Below are 19,657 nucleotides of genomic sequence, written 5' to 3' on the forward strand. Positions count from 1 at the left end.
ACTGTCACCAAAGTGCTTGCTCATACAGGGGTCATCTGATTGTTGGGTTCTCTCTGTATGTATTTACCTTAAAATATAAAAGGCCTTGAGGCTGCTGGTGCCAGAAGAGAAAAAGAGTAGAGAAGCGTTCAACCAACTATATTTAGTGAATAGAAAAGCTGAACAACCCAAGCATCAAATAACATTTGACGTGTTTCTTTTACTTTATTTATTTATTGTTCTTACTTTATAGCTGACTAATGCTTTTATTTGTGTAAAAATAGTTAACAGTCACAGCTGGAAAATAACATATTGAACAACTTCACACTAGTAGCTGATGGTATTTGCAAATGTCAGTGGCAGATTTATCTGTCGTGTATCGCCACGTTTTTCCTCAGGCTAGTTGGAATTTCATGTTTTAAGTCTTTCAGCCAAGCAGCACAATCAACAACAATAAAACAAAGGTCCTGTGACAAGCTGGAATCAACACGTTTGTTTTTTAGGCAATAATAAGCCACTCCAGTGCTCTATCAGTTATACATCAGTACATTAATGCTTCACAAGGGGGCAGTGTTGCATAGTTAGGATGAAATGACAACCTACTAAGAAACCGAAAACATGGTTTCTCTATATCAAAGGCGCACTTGTCTTCCCACCTTCGTCTAACCACAACATCTTTTAAAAGTGAGGTTGACCACAACTTCAACAGAGCCTGTTTATTTAATGTGAACTGCCAGAGACGCCATTTACAGACCATCATGACCTGATTCCTGTTTCCACATCCACTCACACCTACTAAACCCTTTGGCCCAAACAAAGGATTATTTGTTTGAATGCTTGTTCATGTTTGACATTTATGACTACTTACAGAAACAGATCATTTTTAGTATCTCTCTCCAAATACTCCAGGCACCCCTCACCTCACTCTCCGCTGTGCACTGACTGTCTCCTCGGGTACTGCTGGTGCTGCTGCTAGTATCCCTGGTGCGTGGTGGCTTCCAGGTCCGCTCCCCAGTGGCCCGGTTGTAGTAGAAGTGCCTGCCACTCAGATCTTTGTGGGTCTCCCAGTCACCCAGGATGTGGATTGGGGAGCCTGAGGGCACAGGAGGCAGGCTGGACTGAGAGATCTTCAGCTCCTGGAGGTTGGTATAGACAGGCGAGTCGGACCGGCCCTGACCTGTCGGTGATGTTGTCTGGACGAGACAGATGGAGGAAAAGAGGGGGAAAGATCAGGATTTGTGGTGCATTCATTCACGGGTGGCTGATCATCTTTTTTTCATTTATATTCACTGAGTTGTCCTGGGAATTTACGACTGTCCTCACTTTATTCTGAAAATTCAATGACATTCCAGGAATTCCATGACCACAAGACGCCAGTGTCTGCTGACATCCAAGTATGTGTTGGAAACGCTCGGCCCAGCTACAAACAGCAGCAGCTGTCACAGCGTGGACCCAACGGTGGAACGTGATCAGCTGAGCTGTTTGCTGCAGCACAGTTAGCATTACAAACATAAACATGGAATTTAGCTGCAAAGAAATATAACTGTTGCACAATAATCTAATTTCTCCATTTAGAAGAAGGAAAGTGAGTGAGTGAGGAGGCAGACAAAGGCTTTGAGCAAGTCTGGCAGTCTGCACGGCAGGATGGAGGCAGCACATGTGGCTTGGAGTCACAGAGGTTGAAATCGCACCATATCAGTGAGACTTGAACCACATGCACTCAACAGAGTTATGTAATCATTTATCTGTCAAATCAGAGGCAAATGCTCTGAGGACAAATGTCTGCTGGTATTTTAATGCAAGAAATACCCATGTGGGATAAAAGATATGAAATGCAAAAGAAATGAAATGGTGAATTTCAGAGATTTTACTTCACGGTTCATGCATGAGGCTGTTTAATAGTTATATTAAACAATATGTAGATTGTTTTGGTATGAGCTGCCCAGTTTTTCAGACAACTTCTGCAGCAAGGCTCCTTGAATGTATTGGAACTGTTTCTACTCCTGTTCACACAGTTATTTATTATCATACAAGCCTAAATCTTAACCTAAAGCTAATGATACCATGCTGTCACACTGGCATTAGCACTGCCAGAGGTACAGGTGTAGTTTCAACTGTTCACTAAAAGGACTGCAGATTTTTCTGAGTAACTGGGTCTTAATTCCTGGAAAGAAATATGGATTTTTGGTGCTTTGAGCACAATTTACTTCATCAAGAGAAGGCAGACATACAGCAAATTTCCCCCTAGCACACAAAAAGAGCACTGCGGGTCAGAGGAAAATACAGAATTTTAAACAGAAAGTTTTCACAGGACTCTGTGCAGGCTTGTGAAGAGCTGTCACTTTAAATGTGGCTTTTTGCCATAACAGACAGCACTGTCACGGCACGGCGACCTAACAGCTAAACATCTCCTTAGCAACCATAAATATTGCTTCAAATTGTGCAACAGCAGGTTAGAAAGATTGAAAAATTTGGGGAAACAAGCGTTAGAGGAAAAAAAAAAAAAGCACGTTGCACAGCAAAGGCAAGAGGAAGTAGAAGAGATAAGTTACGTGTGTCTTTTGTGCAAATGGCTGGTATAAAGTGCCGATGCGGTATAGAGATAAAAAGGTTTCTATTAACTAAACAGTTTGTCTTCCATTTAGATCTTTACTTTTACACAATCTAAGAGATGCCGTCTGAATATATTTTCCTGGATTTGGACCTGGCCCTGCAGTGTCAGAGCAGATAAACATCAAAGACAGTTTTTGAGATGGTCTTTTAAAACTTGGCAGCATCAGAAGGTCACTCCACAAAAGGGAAAAAGCTAAGTTACCATGACTACGGGTCAGAGCGTTTAACGTTCTGTATGCTCTGGAAAAAAAACAATTGGGGGCTTTTGGAGCTGAGCTGAGTCTGACCGGTGCCAGCTTTGGGTGTCTCTAGCGAGCAGGAAAGCATTAGATACAGAACGCTGTGCCAGCACTGCCTCGGTTTGTTACAGGTGAAGAATGTAGGGGTGGAAACACACTTCAGTTACAAGCTTTTGGGCATCTTTCAGGATGCAGATGGAACTTCCTGCCGGTTTTGGAATAACAAGAATATTTTTCACATGAATTATTATTTAATATCCTGCACACGTGCTGGACCGGAGCAAAGGCCTCGTGGCACCCTGCTGGCTTCAGTTAGTTTTACCCGCTGCTTCTCAGTTTCAAGTCCAACACAGAGCGAGCAGCTGAACGAGGCAAAGCGAAGAGACATGACAGTTTGGCTGAACTCGAGTTCAGACTCGTCCGTCGCCACCAGAATGGATCCAGTGTGCTGCAACTTTAACTGCTCTTTTTTTTTTTTAAAGGAAGTAATACAGCAATGATGGAGTCTCGCGGCTGTGGAGAGCACGGCTGGGGTCAAATCCATTTAGATTCCACTCAGCCCAAACAAACCTGAATGCATCTGGTGGAGAAGTAATTTATATGCTTTAATGTCTGTTTTGACAGAAGGGAAACCAAAACATTTTTTTTGGTTTCTGCAGTCAGAGTCATTTCAAAATGATTGTAGTCTGAGTGGAGTGTGCACACGCTTTATTACTGGGTAAAGGAACACAGTTCAACTGCTGACCACACATGCTACAATCATTTTATATCATATTCTGCTGCCTGCATAGAGTGTTTGTCTTCTTTAGCTGCACTGGTCATTTTGCACCACCCTAACATGTAACGTTTAAAAGGACGCTCAGCTCTTCGTTGTTGTTATTAGTGTTATTACCAAAGACTGGACGAAGCTCCCTTTGTGTTTCCACAGGCTGAGTAGTGCTCCCCTCAGTGCTGTTAATGTGGAACATAATGAGTAACAAGAAGAACACAACCAACAGAGTTTATTACCAAACACCCGACTAATGACTACTGTACACTCAAACTTAAGGCAGTGAGCAAATGCAGATCACAGTCACTGCGTGTTAGCACGACAACGTAACCACAAAGCTATAGTGATAAACTCACTATAACCTTCACCAAATTCTGTGTCGTAATTCCCAATGACATGTAGATGTTTTGTCACATGAACGCTCACTTTCTGTGTGAAATCAAGCGCACACCTTAAGGTTTCCAGTACATCAAACTTTATATATTATTTGCTTCCAGAGAAGGTACCATGATGGTGCACACACACGCACAGACTAAATCACAGGATGAAAACAAAACTAGCTTTGCTGGTTAAAAACAAAACAGGAAAAACAAAAACAAAAAATACAGCCTCTAACACCATGATTCACAGCTCTTTCATCCTCATCAAGCCATTCAGTGAAAGCTCATTACAAATGATGATCCACTGCTTTCCAGGAAGAGACCACTACCATCAAGACAGATATGTTTCATCGCAGCATACAGGTGACGACTCAGGACCATTTCTAGTGTACACACAGAACTGAGATATCACCAGCAGATTCCCTCCTTACTACAAATGGTAAATGGACTGGACACTTAAAGCACTTTAGCACTTTGCCTCATTTAACAGCTGCACTGCAAGCTGGATGCATCAGAAAGCATGGGGTTAGCATCTTGCCCAAGGATATTTGGCTGCAGACTGGAGCAGCCAGGGTTCAAACTACCAACCTTTTGATTAGTGCTCTGACTTCTGACTTGCTCTACCTCCTGAGCTACAGCGACCCCATGCAGGGGTTCAAAGTCTAGCTTTTCCTTTTTTGTTGCTAATCTGTATGACATCTAAACTCGAAAGAGGGAAAAGAGTGGCAACTCCCTCAAAACTAGACAGAAATGAAAATAGCAACATGAAGAGAGGCTGTTCTGTATGAGAAAGAAAAGCTTCATGCAATGTACACCATACACTAAAACACAACACATATCTGGTATTGCAGGAGACAACAGAGGAATTTTTTTTTTTTACTTCAAAATTAAACTTGACATGAAGAGAAACATCACTGGCAGTCACCATCTGTTCCCTAAATTCAGACTGGCAAACTTCCACTATGCTGTTATTAATAATACCTGGAATCCAATGCAACAGTTTCAGGAGAACAAAGCTGCTGCTTGCTGCCAGTGCTGATGGAAAGGTCTCAAACTATAAATGAACAGTTTTAAGGAAGAGCACAGAGGAACTAATTGTTATGGGACATCAAAATCCATCTGTGCTGGCAACGCAGAGGCACTGTGCTATATTAATGCAGAGGGCAGAGATCTAAGCAAGCTGACATGGTGAAAATATCTAGCAGTCTCATTTGTGTCACCTTGTGTCCAGAGCTGCACACAAAGACGTCGTCGTCATCCTCCCCGGCTCTCCTGTAGCCTCTGAACACACTGAATGCACGTCGCATGGTGATGCACGGCGGCCATCAAGTGCAACGGGGCACGCGCTGTGGTTTCAAAGCACCCCTCACCAACACAGACGCAAAGAAATACACCGCTTTCACTCAGTCCTTCTGACTTGTAATGTTCCAGCTGAAGGTAACAGGAAATCTGAGACCTCACTTTGTGTGTGTGTGTGAGGTGGAAGGATTCTGTTCCCCTTTGCACTTGTCAAACACACACACAGAGCGCGGCAGTGTACACAAACGCAACTGACACAACAGGAAACTGCTGAAATAGTGTGAGCTTCCCCTGCGAAGAATGACTTTCTGTGGGTTTCGCTCAGACCAGCCGCCGACAAAACTGCTTCACCAAAGGCCAGACTCTATTTTTACCACAGTGTAGAGACCTGAGTGTGCTGAGGAAAGATAACACCCCCGATCACTACTCCTGTGGACTCTTCTTTCACCGGGACAAATGAGTGCCATATGACAGATTAGGCAAAGTATATTTAAAGGAGGTTTGACAGGCAATAAAAGTGATTAGGAGAAGAGGAAGGTGTTATTTAAGTTTTATCACCAACGGCAACAATTCTCTAAAGATTTTTGCAATTCCATGTGGCAACATGCTGAAGCTCTTTCACCATTACAACACTTAGTTTTGATCACCGATTTCACTTTGTATTGTTTCTAGATGATACCTGGCACACGACAGAGTGTTAAAAATTACACTGGTAATCTTTTAACATGTTTTAGGTGCCGTATTTAATGTACTTGAGAAACAGTTGAAAAATACATCTGAGAACGTTACACTACGGCAGGAAAAGCCATAGTTAATCTTCAGGTATGACAAGCTGCAGCCGACTAAATTTAAAGCACACAAACATGGCATCAGTTATCTATGTGTATCATGTGAAAGGGGTCACATGTCATGATGCATGTGCAGTACTGTCATATCTCACAAGAGCTGCAGGGACCAAATCACAATAAGAGAGATACCAGGGTCAAATAAGGAGTGGATGTAATGACTGCACCTCCTCTGATAGCAATTACCCAAGGTAGGCTATTAATGCTATATTAAATATGACTTGAAACTATCAATGAACACCAAAAAGTAATCAGTAAAAATGGTAAATTAGGTCATAAATCAAGTGAGAAGTGGGGCAATTTCCTCATTAACTTAAAAAGTGCAAGCTTTAGTTGACAGTCACCTCTTTTTGCAAACACTTTATTTCAACTAATTATATTTATTTAATGCTAAATCACAACAGTCGCTGCGTTATATTGTAAGGTAAAGACCTAATCGGACGAACCTCTGTGTACAAGCACTTGGTGACAGTAGGAAGGAAAAACTATCTTTGATTAAGGAGAAAACTTCAGCAGAACCAGTTCAGGGACGGGCGTCCATCTGGGGATGAGGGGAGGGAAACTTGACAAAACACAACGATCAATAACAACCGGGAGGCTTCCCCTGCTGGTCAACAGGAAGACTGCAAGTATAAGGCACTTCCTTACCTGTAAGGTAAGTAAGATACGATTGTGCTTATGATGATGATGATTATTTTGATGATAATGTGCCAATTTTAAAGATAATAAGCATTATTTAACCAAAACGTATGACACATTAATTTAAATAATTCACTCAATTAAATAACACACTTTTTAAAACACTCTTTTTCAACAATACCAGAAAATACAGGCACACCTGCTAAAATCTTCCCCGTGGTATTACACAGTAAAATACAGCAGGCAACTTCAGCATGACGTCCTCCCACAGTATACTCCCAGTACCCTCACTGTAAATCGCTGTATTCTCAACAGACAGATTCCTGGCTGAAGTGAACGAGATGTGGCAGAGAGCGGGGAAGGAGGGATCAGGACCCAGGGTCTCTGACAGGTAATTAAAAATAGAGAGGATCTAGGGGATGGGTGGAGGGAGCGAGAGAAAGAGAGCAGGTGATGAGGAGAGAGGGAGAGAGGTGCTGTTGAATACAGAACAGTCTTCTTCACAGCAGAGCAGCCTGTCTGTTGGCAGAGCCGTGATAAATGAGTTTCAGACTCCAGGCCAGTACAGTATAGGATCTCCACAAACTGCATTAAGAATGCATTACGCAGGCTGAGTGTGTAGGCCCGTGTGGTTTCATGTCGTTAATTCAACTCAGAGGTCTAATGGAGAAATTGAAGGAAGCTGGGAACGGACGTGCACAGCAGAAAACAAAACAACTGATTAGAGAGAGGTTTACTAATAGATCCCGATGAGCTTAGGCTCTGATGCAGTTTGCTATCGCCCTTGTATTTATCGCCATATTGAGAAAAGCACACTATAAATCGCCTCCCTTCAGTCAGCCTCCTGTCCCACAGAGCTTGTATAATCGCTGGAGAAGGACTGCACCCAGCAGTGCGCTGTAAATTAAACCATAAATAATTCTCTGTGTAAAGAAGTACAGGTCAGGGTGAGGGCAGCAGGGGCGCACAGGCTGCAGTTAAACTGCAGGTCCAGTAGGTGTCTCCCTTGGGTTACGACAGTAGGCACAGGGGTGGGAGGGGGGAGAGTTTCCATCACAAATATCTGGCCATGAGGAGAGTAGAGGGGGAGGGGTTTCTAGCACATGGCAACCCACTCTGCAGCATCTCCATCAATGGTAGCTGTGCAGCAGTTTGCAGTCCCAACAGCACACAAAGGCAGATCAAACACTGCATTTTCTCATTTCAATCACCGATTCAGGATGCTGCTGCTACTGCTGTCAGGATCCTGACAGACTAAAAAAGCCGAACACATTACATAATGTTTACAGATCTCACTTCCCTCCTTTGTGACACAGAATCTACGTTTCTGAATAGACACAGATATTTAAAAATGAACAGAAACAAAATGTCTTTTATGTCTTTTAAATGTCTTTATATTGTGGGTCTGAAATGACACAGCCCCTTAAGACATCCATGCTGTTGCACTTGGTTTTGCAAATGAAAAGAAAGGGAAGTAGTTCCGCAAAGATGAAAGCACACAGCATGAAACAGAAGTTCAAACTTCCTTAACACGGCTCCACCTGTACTGCAGGCCAGAGCCTGGATAATACAGACCTACTGAGCAGTGTTTTGGGTCTGATCACGAATAGTGAACACCAGCACATAACTCCTTACTGGTAAATGTGATGTTATTTATTTGCTGGTAGGCAAATATTCTTTCCCACAGAGTCAATCTTAGGAGATCTGCATTGAAAATTAAAGGCAGCAGAGAGATTCAACAACAAGCTCCACTCTCTGTAATAACTGTTGTTAAAATAATAATTCTGTATTCCTCCCTCTCATCACCGACAGCACACGGGTCAATCTCACCTCTGAGCGTGGCTCTATTCCCCCGGTAACCACCTTACATAATGCGACTGAGTAATTGAATTAGATGAAAGCAGGTTAAAGGAAGTGCGGTGTGGTGGTGAGAATAGACGGCATGGTGACTGAGACCACGGAGACATCCAGCCAATAAGGTGGTCACCACGAGAACCGTTTGAAGCTAGGTCATGAGGGTTGGAGAGAGGGGGGGCAGGGGAGAGCATGCAGCATCGCTGAAACGCTGCCTCAATCTGCTCCCATTCCCTCTGTTCTTTTGTCCTCAGCTCTCTCATCTTTCTCTGCTGACCTCTTCCCACCACCGCCTTCCTCTCTCGCTTCTGTTTCCCCTCTCAAGCCACGTTTCTCTGCAGACACACACACACACACACACACACACACACACCAAACAACCCTTTCATCTGCTGCATCTTTTGATAATCATGCACCAAAACCTCTTTGGCCATTCTTTCCTTCTTTATCCTGTGCCACCTTTCAGTCAGCCAACGCCCTACTGCTACCCCTCCTTCTCACATTCATCATACTTTCTCTCCCTCTGCTCCAGGAGATATGATGCTGATGACGATGGCCACATCCATATGATCAGATTAACCTACATTTCCGCGTTGCTAGTCATCGCTCCGAACACATTCGCCCACTCTCTCGTCATAATATTTCTGGCAAAGCCCTCCCTGTCTATTTTCCATGAACATGAGAAAAGACGCACACACGCGCACCACTCCTCACCTCCCTTAGCAACCAGTTTAAGAAAAAGCGGAGAAAAAAAACGTCTAAATAGTTTGTGCAGGGAAAAAAATGTTAATGAAACATATATGCAACCTGCACAGGTAGACAGGTCAGCACTTGACAACCAGGGTTAGGCACAAAAAAAACAAACAAAAAGAAGAAAAAAAAAGCAAAAACCAAGAGATTAAAATTGAGTCAGCATCTTTTCAGCGGTCGGCATGACGACAGCTCCTTTCATTTCACGGATCAGAAGGTTCGGTGAGGCTCATGCGCTGATAGAGATGCGAACAATTAACCTTTCGGTGTGGAGCTGATAAGGCTCAGCTAAAATGTCAGTTTGTTGTGATAAACCTCCAGATAGCTTGTTGGAGAATAACAAGTCTAATAGACACAAACTGTTGCTGCCTGGATACAGCAGACAAAAGAAGGCTCCAAGTGCTAAAACAAGCTGCAGTGGACAAATGAATTTTTGAGTTTTTGTTCCAAAATCATCTGTTTTACATGATTTAAGGCTTCTTCTTTTTTTTTTTTTGTTCAAACAACATCTCTGCAAAGAACAGAGGGAGTTTCACTGCCACACACTGCCTCTCCAATCAGGTTTCCTTCTTGAAATATTAATTGAGTGAGGGGTGGATTTTGAGGACAGGGGAAGCCTGCAGCCATGTTCAGTCTCCTGTGCATAAGGGGGAGACTGTCGTAGAGCCAAGAATGAGTGTGCGGCACTGTGCTCTGCCTATCTGCAACAGCGCAACTGAGAATAACTAGAATGAGCCAATCAAAAGCTTCATTTGTAAAGGACCCAAGGACCTGGTTACTTTACAGGTAAACATCAGATCACAGGGGTCGGATTCTATTTGGGCCTCAACACGAATCAAAGTGTGAATGCGAACACAGACGCAGAGAGAAACTTTTTTTAGTTTTGATCTTTTCTGTAAAGCACATGGAGACATTCCCAGACTATTTAAGAATGTGTGTGTATGTGTATGTCAAATATCACCAGGTCAGTGCATGCAGCTGCTCACACTAGCAGGAGAGACGGATCAGAAACATGTTTGTTGCATGTGCTGCTACTGTCAGTGTATGATGTGATTTGTGTAACAAGCCGTTTCAGGTGGGTACCACATGTACCTTTGCTTCACCTGGCTGTGCTCAGTCTCAGTGGTCAGTGCCTCACTGCAAACGGTGTGGTTCTTCTAGAAAAGGGGTGTCGAACTCCAGGCCTCGAGGGCGGGTGTCCTGCAGGTTTTAGATCTCACCCTGGGTCAACACACCTGTTTCAAATGATTAGTTCATTACCAGCCCTCTGGAGAACTTCAAGACATGTTGAGGGGGCAGTTTAGCCATTGGAATCAGTTGTGTTGGATCAAGGACACATCTAAAACCTGCAGGACACCCGCCCTCGAGGCCTGGAGTTCGACACCCCTTTTCTAGAAGCTCCGTGCAGTCTCTATACTCACAAGCGTAAATGATTAAGTGCATACTTGACAGATCTGTGGACCTATTACACTCCAGTCTTACGTCTTAACTCCAACAGACTTCCATTGAATAGATTATTCATATTTCATTAACCAGTTACGACAGAGAAACATATCTGCCTGTAGCAATCAATTCCACAGCAGTGCATGCAACATAATGATTTTTGCTGGAATTTTTTCTAGAGTGGAGCAAAGTTGCTACTGTTATCATGCACAGTGCTATACAAATGAGCTGATGCAACAGAGTGGATGAATTCGAAGATCTGGACCTAGGCATGTTAACTGCTCCTGTAGCTGAAAGACAACCATAATGTTATTAGTAGGTTGGACTAGTCACAGCATACATCAGCACTTCAGTTTTCGCTCCACTCCATCTTTACGCATCAGCATGTATGTAACCACCTAACATGTTCTCACTGGTTCTTTTGGATGCCCAGAGGTTAGTTTATGGTGGTTATGGACACCCCTGGCGCTCCATTGGCTAATAAAGTTAGAGTCATTTAATATTGTTTTAAATTAACAAACTTGTGTGGGTTTAATTCACTGCAAAGTTTCACTGTTTAAAGTGCTGGTATAACTATGCCTTTTCTCTAAGAAATACTCAGTGCAAAGGATTGTCTAACAGAGTAACAGATTGCAACAAAGAATCTGAATGCGCATGCTGGGGGAAGTTAAAGGCCACCGATCTGCACAGGAGGACAGACTCCCAGACCCCCCAGGAATGTGTCCAGTCTGGGTCATACCCCCCCTACTGTTCAACTCCTTTTGCTTTTCATTTTCTGCCAAACTTGGAGTCAAACTTTCACTAAAAGCTGCGAGCCAGCGTGTGTGCTCTCCGATCAAAGTGTGAGACACGCAGCCAGACTTGTGGGAAAGGACGACAGAGCCGTGCTGCAATCTGTTACCCACACAGCCGTCCAATAAAAAAGGAAGAACAGGATGTGATGGATTTTGCGTACGCTCCTGAGAGAGAACTGGAAGGGGTCTGATAAATGAATTCAGGCTGCACAAGTCAAACGACCTGCCAGCACCCTGACAGCATCAATTTGTTCTGTTTAGTTGCAGTGGGGTTATGGGGGTTGGGGGTTGGGGTATCGATGACGCGCTGAAGGAAAATTCAATTTCTTTAATGGAACTGGCATTGGCAAATCTCACTCTTATTTCTCATTTCAAGTGGCCCTCACAGTACAAAGAGTCTCTGTGTTCAAACTCGCTGCCATCAGGTTTTCTCTGACTGCAGAGCCAAAGCTAACAGAGGGTCTGTTCTGTGGTGACACCACTAAACATTGCACATTACATTCTGACACTTCAGACTATGAAAACTTGCTTAATTAACACAGACAGTGTGCCTGTTTTCAGGTCCTCCTGTATCCAGGCTCACAGACTGCATTACTGCACCAACATCTGTTGGACATTAAAAGAGCAGCACCGGGCTACATATGCAACGGAGATATTTACAGCTGGTGTCTGATCCATCCACCCGTGGCTACGGCTATTAACAGAGCAGAGCGGCAGACAGCGCCACTGTATTTTAAGAACTATTTCGCAGGCGTAATTTTTGTTTTCTTGCCATGTCTTGGTGGCACGGGGCTGAAGCAGAGGCTTAGCAGCATTCCTCTGTGGCTGACAGCTGACAGCTAAGCCCCCAGTTAATGACTAATCCTGCCCTAATGCCTTCAGTGTGATTGGTTCAAGCTAATTACACCGACTCCCTTCCCTGGGTGCAGAATGGCTGGTCGGGTGGGATGGAGAAGAGGTCAAAAGGTGTGTGGACTTGTGCAGCAGAGATCTTGGTGAAAGATGAACAGTCAGAAAACTAACAAGGACCGATTCTAATCAGCTGATTAAGTTGATTGATTTAAGCAAAGCTTTAAAGCAGATTTGTCAAAGTTTTGATAGTTCTAGCTTTTCAAATCTCAAAGCAGCTTCTTTTCACTTGTTGCAACTAAAAGCAGCCACTCCAAAAGTCAAGAGTGCTGAGGCCCACGTAGAAAGCAGAAAACCCCACAGGTCTCCCCCAGTTTTAATCTTCACTCTACTCAAAATACAAGACAAGGTATTGTATTTCTTTGAAATATTTGATTAAAAAACATAAACAACACAGCCTGTTATGTAAAAATTGCTGCTGCTTGTTGAAGTTAAGGGTGATATGTGACAAGCCTTCCACTAGGACCCAAACTCCAATGCGAGCATATATCCAGCTCGCCATTGAGTTCCTGATGAAGGCTCTTAGGGTCCTGTTGATCTTGTATCCAGCTGTGGGGCATTGAGTCATAGGCCTTCTTGTAATCAATCCAGGCAGTGCACAGGTTGGTCAGCCTGGTCTTGTAGTCTCGGCTTACTGGTCTGTCTACCAGTAGCTGGTGTTTTACGCCTCTGGTATTCTTGCCAATCCCTTTCTTTGCCCCATGTATTGACCTGGGTGTCTCTCGTCAACTAGCAGCTGGTTCATTTCTGCTGCCAGATGCTCGTGGAGTGCAGTCAGCTTCTTTAGCCAGTAGGCGTGAACCATATCGGGGCCTGGTGCTGTCCAACTCTTCATACTGGAGACCCTTGCTTGGATGTCTGCCACCGTGATGGTTACTGGACCCTGTTCAGGGAGGTCGCTGTGGTCTGCCCTCAGATCCACTAGCCACTGAGCATTGCCGTTATGGGTTGCGTCCTTCTCCCATATGCTCTTCCAGTATTGTGCCGTCTCCAGCCTTGGTGGTGCTGTTCTCTTATTGTTCCCTTGCCACTGAGAGTACACCTTTGCTGGTTCTGTGGAGAACAGCTGGTTTATTCTCCTGCCTTCTATCTCTCTGGTGTACCTCCTCAAGCAGCTGGCCAAGGCTGTGAGTCTTTGCTTGGCAGTTTCCAAGGCCTCAGGTATGGACAGCTTGCTGTATTTCTTATGCACCTTCTTTATTGCATCTTTCTGCAACTCTGTTAGTTGGCTAACCTCCCTCCGTGCTACTTTGATCTTGCCCTCTAGCCTCCTTCTCCATGGAGGGTACTGCTCCTTGTGGCTGTTCAACTTATAGCCAAGCATCTCACTGATCACTGCTGCCGTATTATAGATCAGCTTGTTAGTCTCGGTAAGCGTGGTTGTAGGTATCGTCCGTAGTGCTGCATTATCATCATCTAGCAGACCTTCTGAGGGTACTTCACGTAATATTTTTTATATTGTACCTCGTCAATCTCTAGCTGTGCAAGCAGTCCCTTCTTTCGAATGTTGGAACACTGAGCTACTAGTTGTTTCGCCGTCATTGTGGATGTTGGGTATCGAAGAATCCATAGGTCCCTCATCCTATTCATGCAACCCCTTCCACCAGGGTTACTTGCGTAGTAGCATTCCAACAACGCCCTGTTTTCGTGTCTTGCCCACCAATGCCTGTCTCGCTCATGTCTGCGGTAACATCATGACCCACCAGGGGGCCCCACTCCCATTTTGGCCATGACGCCCAAAAGAACCATTTTGGATTTAGCTTTAAAGGTTTCCTTGGCCCCGCCTCTCGCCCTGTGGTAGCTGGGATAGCCTGATAGTTAAGCGTTGCTTCTAACCTGCTTAAATCACCACAAACACTTCTGCAGAACACACAACCTGCAAGAAAGATGGTTATGATCAGCTTCGAATGGATGAAAATAAGTTTTGAATTTGCAATCTGTTGAGCCGTACATTGGTAAGACCACGGTTACCATGGGAACCTGCAAGCATTCAGATAATCCATAAGAGGCATGAGTTTGTTTTTTGACGTTATTACTATTTTTTCATGCCCGGACTTTATCTGCCGACAAACACTGCAGCACTGCTGATGCTGCAGCTAACAGAACACAGAAAAGAGAACTGATTGGTTTGTTGTACCAATTTTTTTTTAAGTCTTAATTTTGGTAAACAAAGCTTTTATCAATTACACTCTTATACTTCTTGGAAGTCCACCACCTGGGACACACACATAGTTGGTGCCTTATAATTAAAATTCTCAGCAGACGAGTCTGTTACAAAAACCATTCAGATACACGTCCACACAGACCTGTGTCACATTGATCCGGGAGGACCCCAAATAGTTGCCTTTCCTTTCTGTTATTTATTGACCGGGCTAACTCGAAGAAAACTTGACTTGATCCACTATCCTTGTAGTGCATTACTCCGCAAATGCAGCAGCACAGGATCTGTGTTAACCCAGCTGCTTAAACAAAGCCATTATCCTTCCACTTGATGGTCTCATACTGAGCATAGCAGGCAGGAAAACCTCTGCTTTCATCACACACAGAGCAGAGCTGTTATTGGAGAAGTCTATCCAAATGCGGCATTCTGACGACCCGTGTTTGTTTCTGGTGAAATACAGATCTATTTTTATTGTACAACATTGCTTTACAGTAGATACAACACACTTTACTAAAGCACAAACTACATCATAAAAACACATATTCAATCTGTAACAGCTCATTAGACAGAAAAACAAGGTCAGCAGAGAGCTGAAGGACTTCATTACAGAAACCAGGCTGTTATAGCATTAATCTACTGCCACACCAGCCTTTACATTTATGATTTTAGGATTTTTAAGAAATGCTGGAACCAGGCTGCAGGGATCTGCTCCCATTTAGCCCCAGGCATATTTGTGAGTTCGGCCACTGATGCTACCTGATAAGGCCAGGCTTCTACCACAACACTGATTGATTACAATGTTTTAAAATTTGTGTCTAAAAAAAAAAGGTAACTACATGACCCTCGGTGCACCTTGTTAGCTGACAGTTGTGTTCGGGTGGTAGTTGAATAACAGGTACATACTGGTACTGGTAAGTATAAAATCCAATCTTGACTTAAAAAGCTGGAACGGGTATCATGACAGTTTATGGGGTTTGATTTATTCAGCTCAGCTCTGTGTAGTTTGATTTTCAAAGTTTTCCCATGGTCAACCTTACATCACCCGACTTCTAGGGATGGGTATCGAAACCCGGTTCTTGTTGAGAACCGGTTCCCACTGTTTCAATTCCTTGAAATCGTTTGCCATTTTTGCAAACGATTCCCTTATCAATTCCAGTCGCCCCAAATGACGTCACCATGTTGCAGAGCGTCGCTTACCTGGCAGGAAACGCGGTGCCTAAGCGGCTCAAACGCTCAAAAGCTTGGTTATACTTTACGAGAACGGATGACAACAGGGCAACTTGCAATATTTGCAAAGTAGATATTTCATTTAAGGGAGGAAACACTACGAATATGCAAAAGCATTTGCTCACAAAACACGCGATTGTGTTTTTAAATCCGCTCTGGACTCGTGAATCTCAACCCAGCAGCAGCGGTAACGTTTGCACGTCCTCTCCCGTTAATGCGGCAGGTAAATAATCAACTAACAGTGCATATTATGTTAGCGCGATCTGCCTTATTACAAAGCCTGCTATTACTGTGCATTTAGGTGACCATGATGAGAGAGACAGAGTCTGGCTCAGATGCTGGCAGTTCTCACTGCAGTCTACCGGTAGCGTCTCCTTTCAGGCCAGGATAGACGAATGTCACCCAGCAGTGACTCAGTTTGTGGTAAAAGGCTTGCACCCATTTGCCACAGCAGATGCCCCCAATTTCACTTTGGTAAGTGAATGTGTTTATTTGTAGGCAGGGACATTCCTGAATATTCTTGTGTAATTGCTACAGAATAATTTATGTTATACTTTGTTATTGCTACAGAAGAATATTTATTTTATTATTTTACATTTACAATTTTTTTTCCTGGGGACCCTGTGACACCCCATTGAAGAGCCGTAGGCTGGATCTCTTAAGATCTCACTGTTGGGTTTGTAAGGCCATGTTACTCCTAAATTTCTATCTTGTTCAAAGAGAAGATATAAAACAAAGTTCTAAGCTAATCGACCTTAGTGTTCTCCTTTTTTAAAAATAAGAATCGATAAAGAATCGAATCGTTAAACAGAATCGAAAATGGAATCGGAATCGTGAAAATCTTATCAATACCCATCCCTACAGACTTCATACAAGGTTTTAGACGGAGCTAATGTCTCTGGGGTTTGTTCTTCAGGAGCAAGCGGGGGAAAATATTTTCCTCGTGAACATCAAACGTCAAGGCGTTTCCTTGGTTGGCACAAAAGCTCTGTCCCAAACCATAACAACCCCCAGTCCCATTATGACAGCATGTGATGGTACTGTGCCCACTAAATCAGCCAATACAACATGGCAACCAACACAAGCAGAATGTATCATTAACATGCCCGTTTCAGACTGCATTTCATTTTGCCAATAAGAGTATGTTTAACTGCGCAGGTCTTCATGTGCGTCAGCACCTGGTTTTTATTTTAATGAATCTGACTGGAGCCTGAACCAGAGGTCACTTCCACTCTGCAGCAGAACAAAGCTGGAACATTGGCTCCACACATCAGAAAGATGGAACGGGGCTTTGTTGTTGTGAGAGACGAGGAGAATGTGTGCACGTGCACATATCCTTTTAATACACGTGCAAGGGCGCGCACACACACACACACACATACACGCACGTTTCAACTTTTTATAAAAGAAGCGTTTTACACACAAAGGCTTCAGCCTATAAAGAAAAACGTGTCAGTCTGCAGAAAGCACTCCCTCAGTGCTCCCTGTTTTAGTAGATTAGGTTTCAGAAATCACAAACTGTATGCAGCAGTGGAGGTACATAATGACCTCATTGATGAGTTCTGGAAACATGTTGATGTATATTAACATCTGTATTCTTGGTTTGTCAGCATTTGCAGGCACTTGGCTCAAATTAATCAAATCCTGATGAGTCCTGAGCAGGTGAGAAGAAAACAGCAGGATGTGTCATGCAGTGAAGGCGTGATTAGACAGTTTCTCAGCTGAACTAAAACCAGTGATTCATTTCACGCCGATAACACCGAAACAGTTACATAAATAATGATGAAATAAATCTTAGCCGACTCCTGGAAGAGAAGGAATGGTGCACTCCCGTCCTTCACTGTCATCTCAGCATCCAAAAAATGTTCCTGCTGCAGACAGATGAGCACTTGAAGCAGGGACTGGGACAAAAACAGATCGAGTTACTGTCTTCACAGTACAGACGCCAAAAATATTGCGAGATATCAACCTGTTAGATAATTGGGACTTTTTTAGTGATGACAGCTTTTACAGATTACTAAAATCTACACATTTGCTGATAACACGCTGATGGCGTGTTCATTTTGCAAACTTAAACAAACAGTAGAGGATAAGGATAATCTTATTGATCTATGCTGCAGAAAAATTTCTTGTCATCCTCTTCAGGGATTCCAGAGGTCAGGGGTGGCTACTAAATGCTGGAACAAGCTAGCATGCTTTAGTTAAAGCCTTTCATACAAAGAACTGCTTCTCCCAAGTCAATCATCAGCTGTTTTCACACATCAGGATGTTCATTAGAGTTAGGTCACTTAGTATTATTTTTACGCTAGCTGACAAACTGCCTCATTGTCGGGAATAATTTATCTTAAGACATTATTAAAGTAATGATTGCAGCTGATCGGTGTAGCTACTGTAAGTTGGCATAAGCACAGAATGACACAGTTTTTGCTATTTTGGTTTTGAAAGCCAAATAGTGCAGTTTTTTGTTTTGTTTTGTTTTTTGTGGAGCCTTCCAAGGATCATCATCGTTTACTTTTACAAAATAACAGGATTTTAGTTCAAGTGCATGTCGGTGCTAGTCCATCCAATCCTCACCGAACTTGGAAAAAAAACGACTCAACTGCTTCAACCTTTTACACACCTGGAAACTGAATTTTGTGTCCACTTGCGTCCTTTGTGTTACTTTTAACTGTGTATCTTTTACTATTAGTATAATTTTAAATACTCTACATCATTGTCAACAACAGCTAGCCTTCAATAACATGTAATATGTTTGACATTATAGGTGACCCAGTGCTGTTCTGGGATATTTAGACTTTTGTCTTATATTAATTTTTTAACATCTGTGATTTCCCACAAGGTAGTGTAGATTATTCCCATGCATGAAGAACAAACTGGTCAGATGCCAACAGATTAGTCAAAACGAGTGCATGTCTAAAAAAAGTTATACTGCTGCGAGAAAAACTGACAACCTTAGGTTCAAGATGTCACATTTTATAAACACCAGCCCTGTGTTTGCATCCTGTGAAGCTGATTATGTAATACCTACAGTAGCCTGCTAAAAAAGGTCAGCCTCGATTTAAGTCACTGGACTGTAGTAAGTCCTGCTACAGAGGCAGCAGTGGAAGAACACTAGTTTTAGACACAGAGGGGTGTGTGTGTGTGTGTACAAGTTTAGAAATCTTTGTCTAAACAAATTGGCATTAGGTCAATTAGATTTGTCCTCACTAAGATATGAAAACAAATGTGTGTCTGTTTTTATTGAAGAAGATTCACCTGCAATAACAGAAATATGTCAGAATAAGTCTCCCTGCTTTATATTTTGTATGTGACAAAAACATTTTTTAAGGTCTGTTACCTAAAATTATATATAAACAGCCCTCTTATCTAGACAACTCACTGGGGCTGCTGCTAACTGAGGTCTAATTAATCCACCGTAATTACAAACATTAACTTCAGTGAGTGATTGTTGTCAATATGCACAAGCCCTGAGGGGAAAATGAAAACCGAAGAGAACGGTGGTGCGTTACGGCTGCAAGCCTTCCAAGCAGACCGCAGGTTTGAAGGTGTCTGACACCTTTTCATGGCAGCAAATAAACCCGAGTGCAACCAATGACATTTCCAACATAAAGGCTCTATTATAGTTATGTGTTCCAGTTACAGGTGCTATAATCCTATATCTAATTAACATCCCATGCATGAAAAAGGTTTATGGTTAAAGCAGACATTTGGAATTGTCACAATACAAAGAGCACTAATAACATTAATTACAGCGTT

General features: G+C 43.1%; 1 protein-coding gene across 1 annotated transcript in view; it reads right to left on the bottom strand.

Moving 5' to 3' along the window:
* Positions 1-19,657, bottom strand: part of arhgap12b (Rho GTPase activating protein 12b) — a 62,369-nt gene that overhangs the window by 10,680 nt on the left and 32,032 nt on the right. The window contains exon 3 of the mRNA XM_005740590.1: positions 900-1,172. Coding sequence (XP_005740647.1) covers positions 900-1,172 — 273 coding nt within the window. The remainder of the gene's footprint in view (positions 1-899; positions 1,173-19,657) is intronic.

Source organism: Pundamilia nyererei, unplaced genomic scaffold (genome assembly GCF_000239375.1).
Source record: "Pundamilia nyererei isolate P.nyererei 1_Seehausen unplaced genomic scaffold, PunNye1.0 scaffold00101, whole genome shotgun sequence".
NCBI lineage: Eukaryota > Metazoa > Chordata > Actinopteri > Cichliformes > Cichlidae > Pundamilia > Pundamilia nyererei.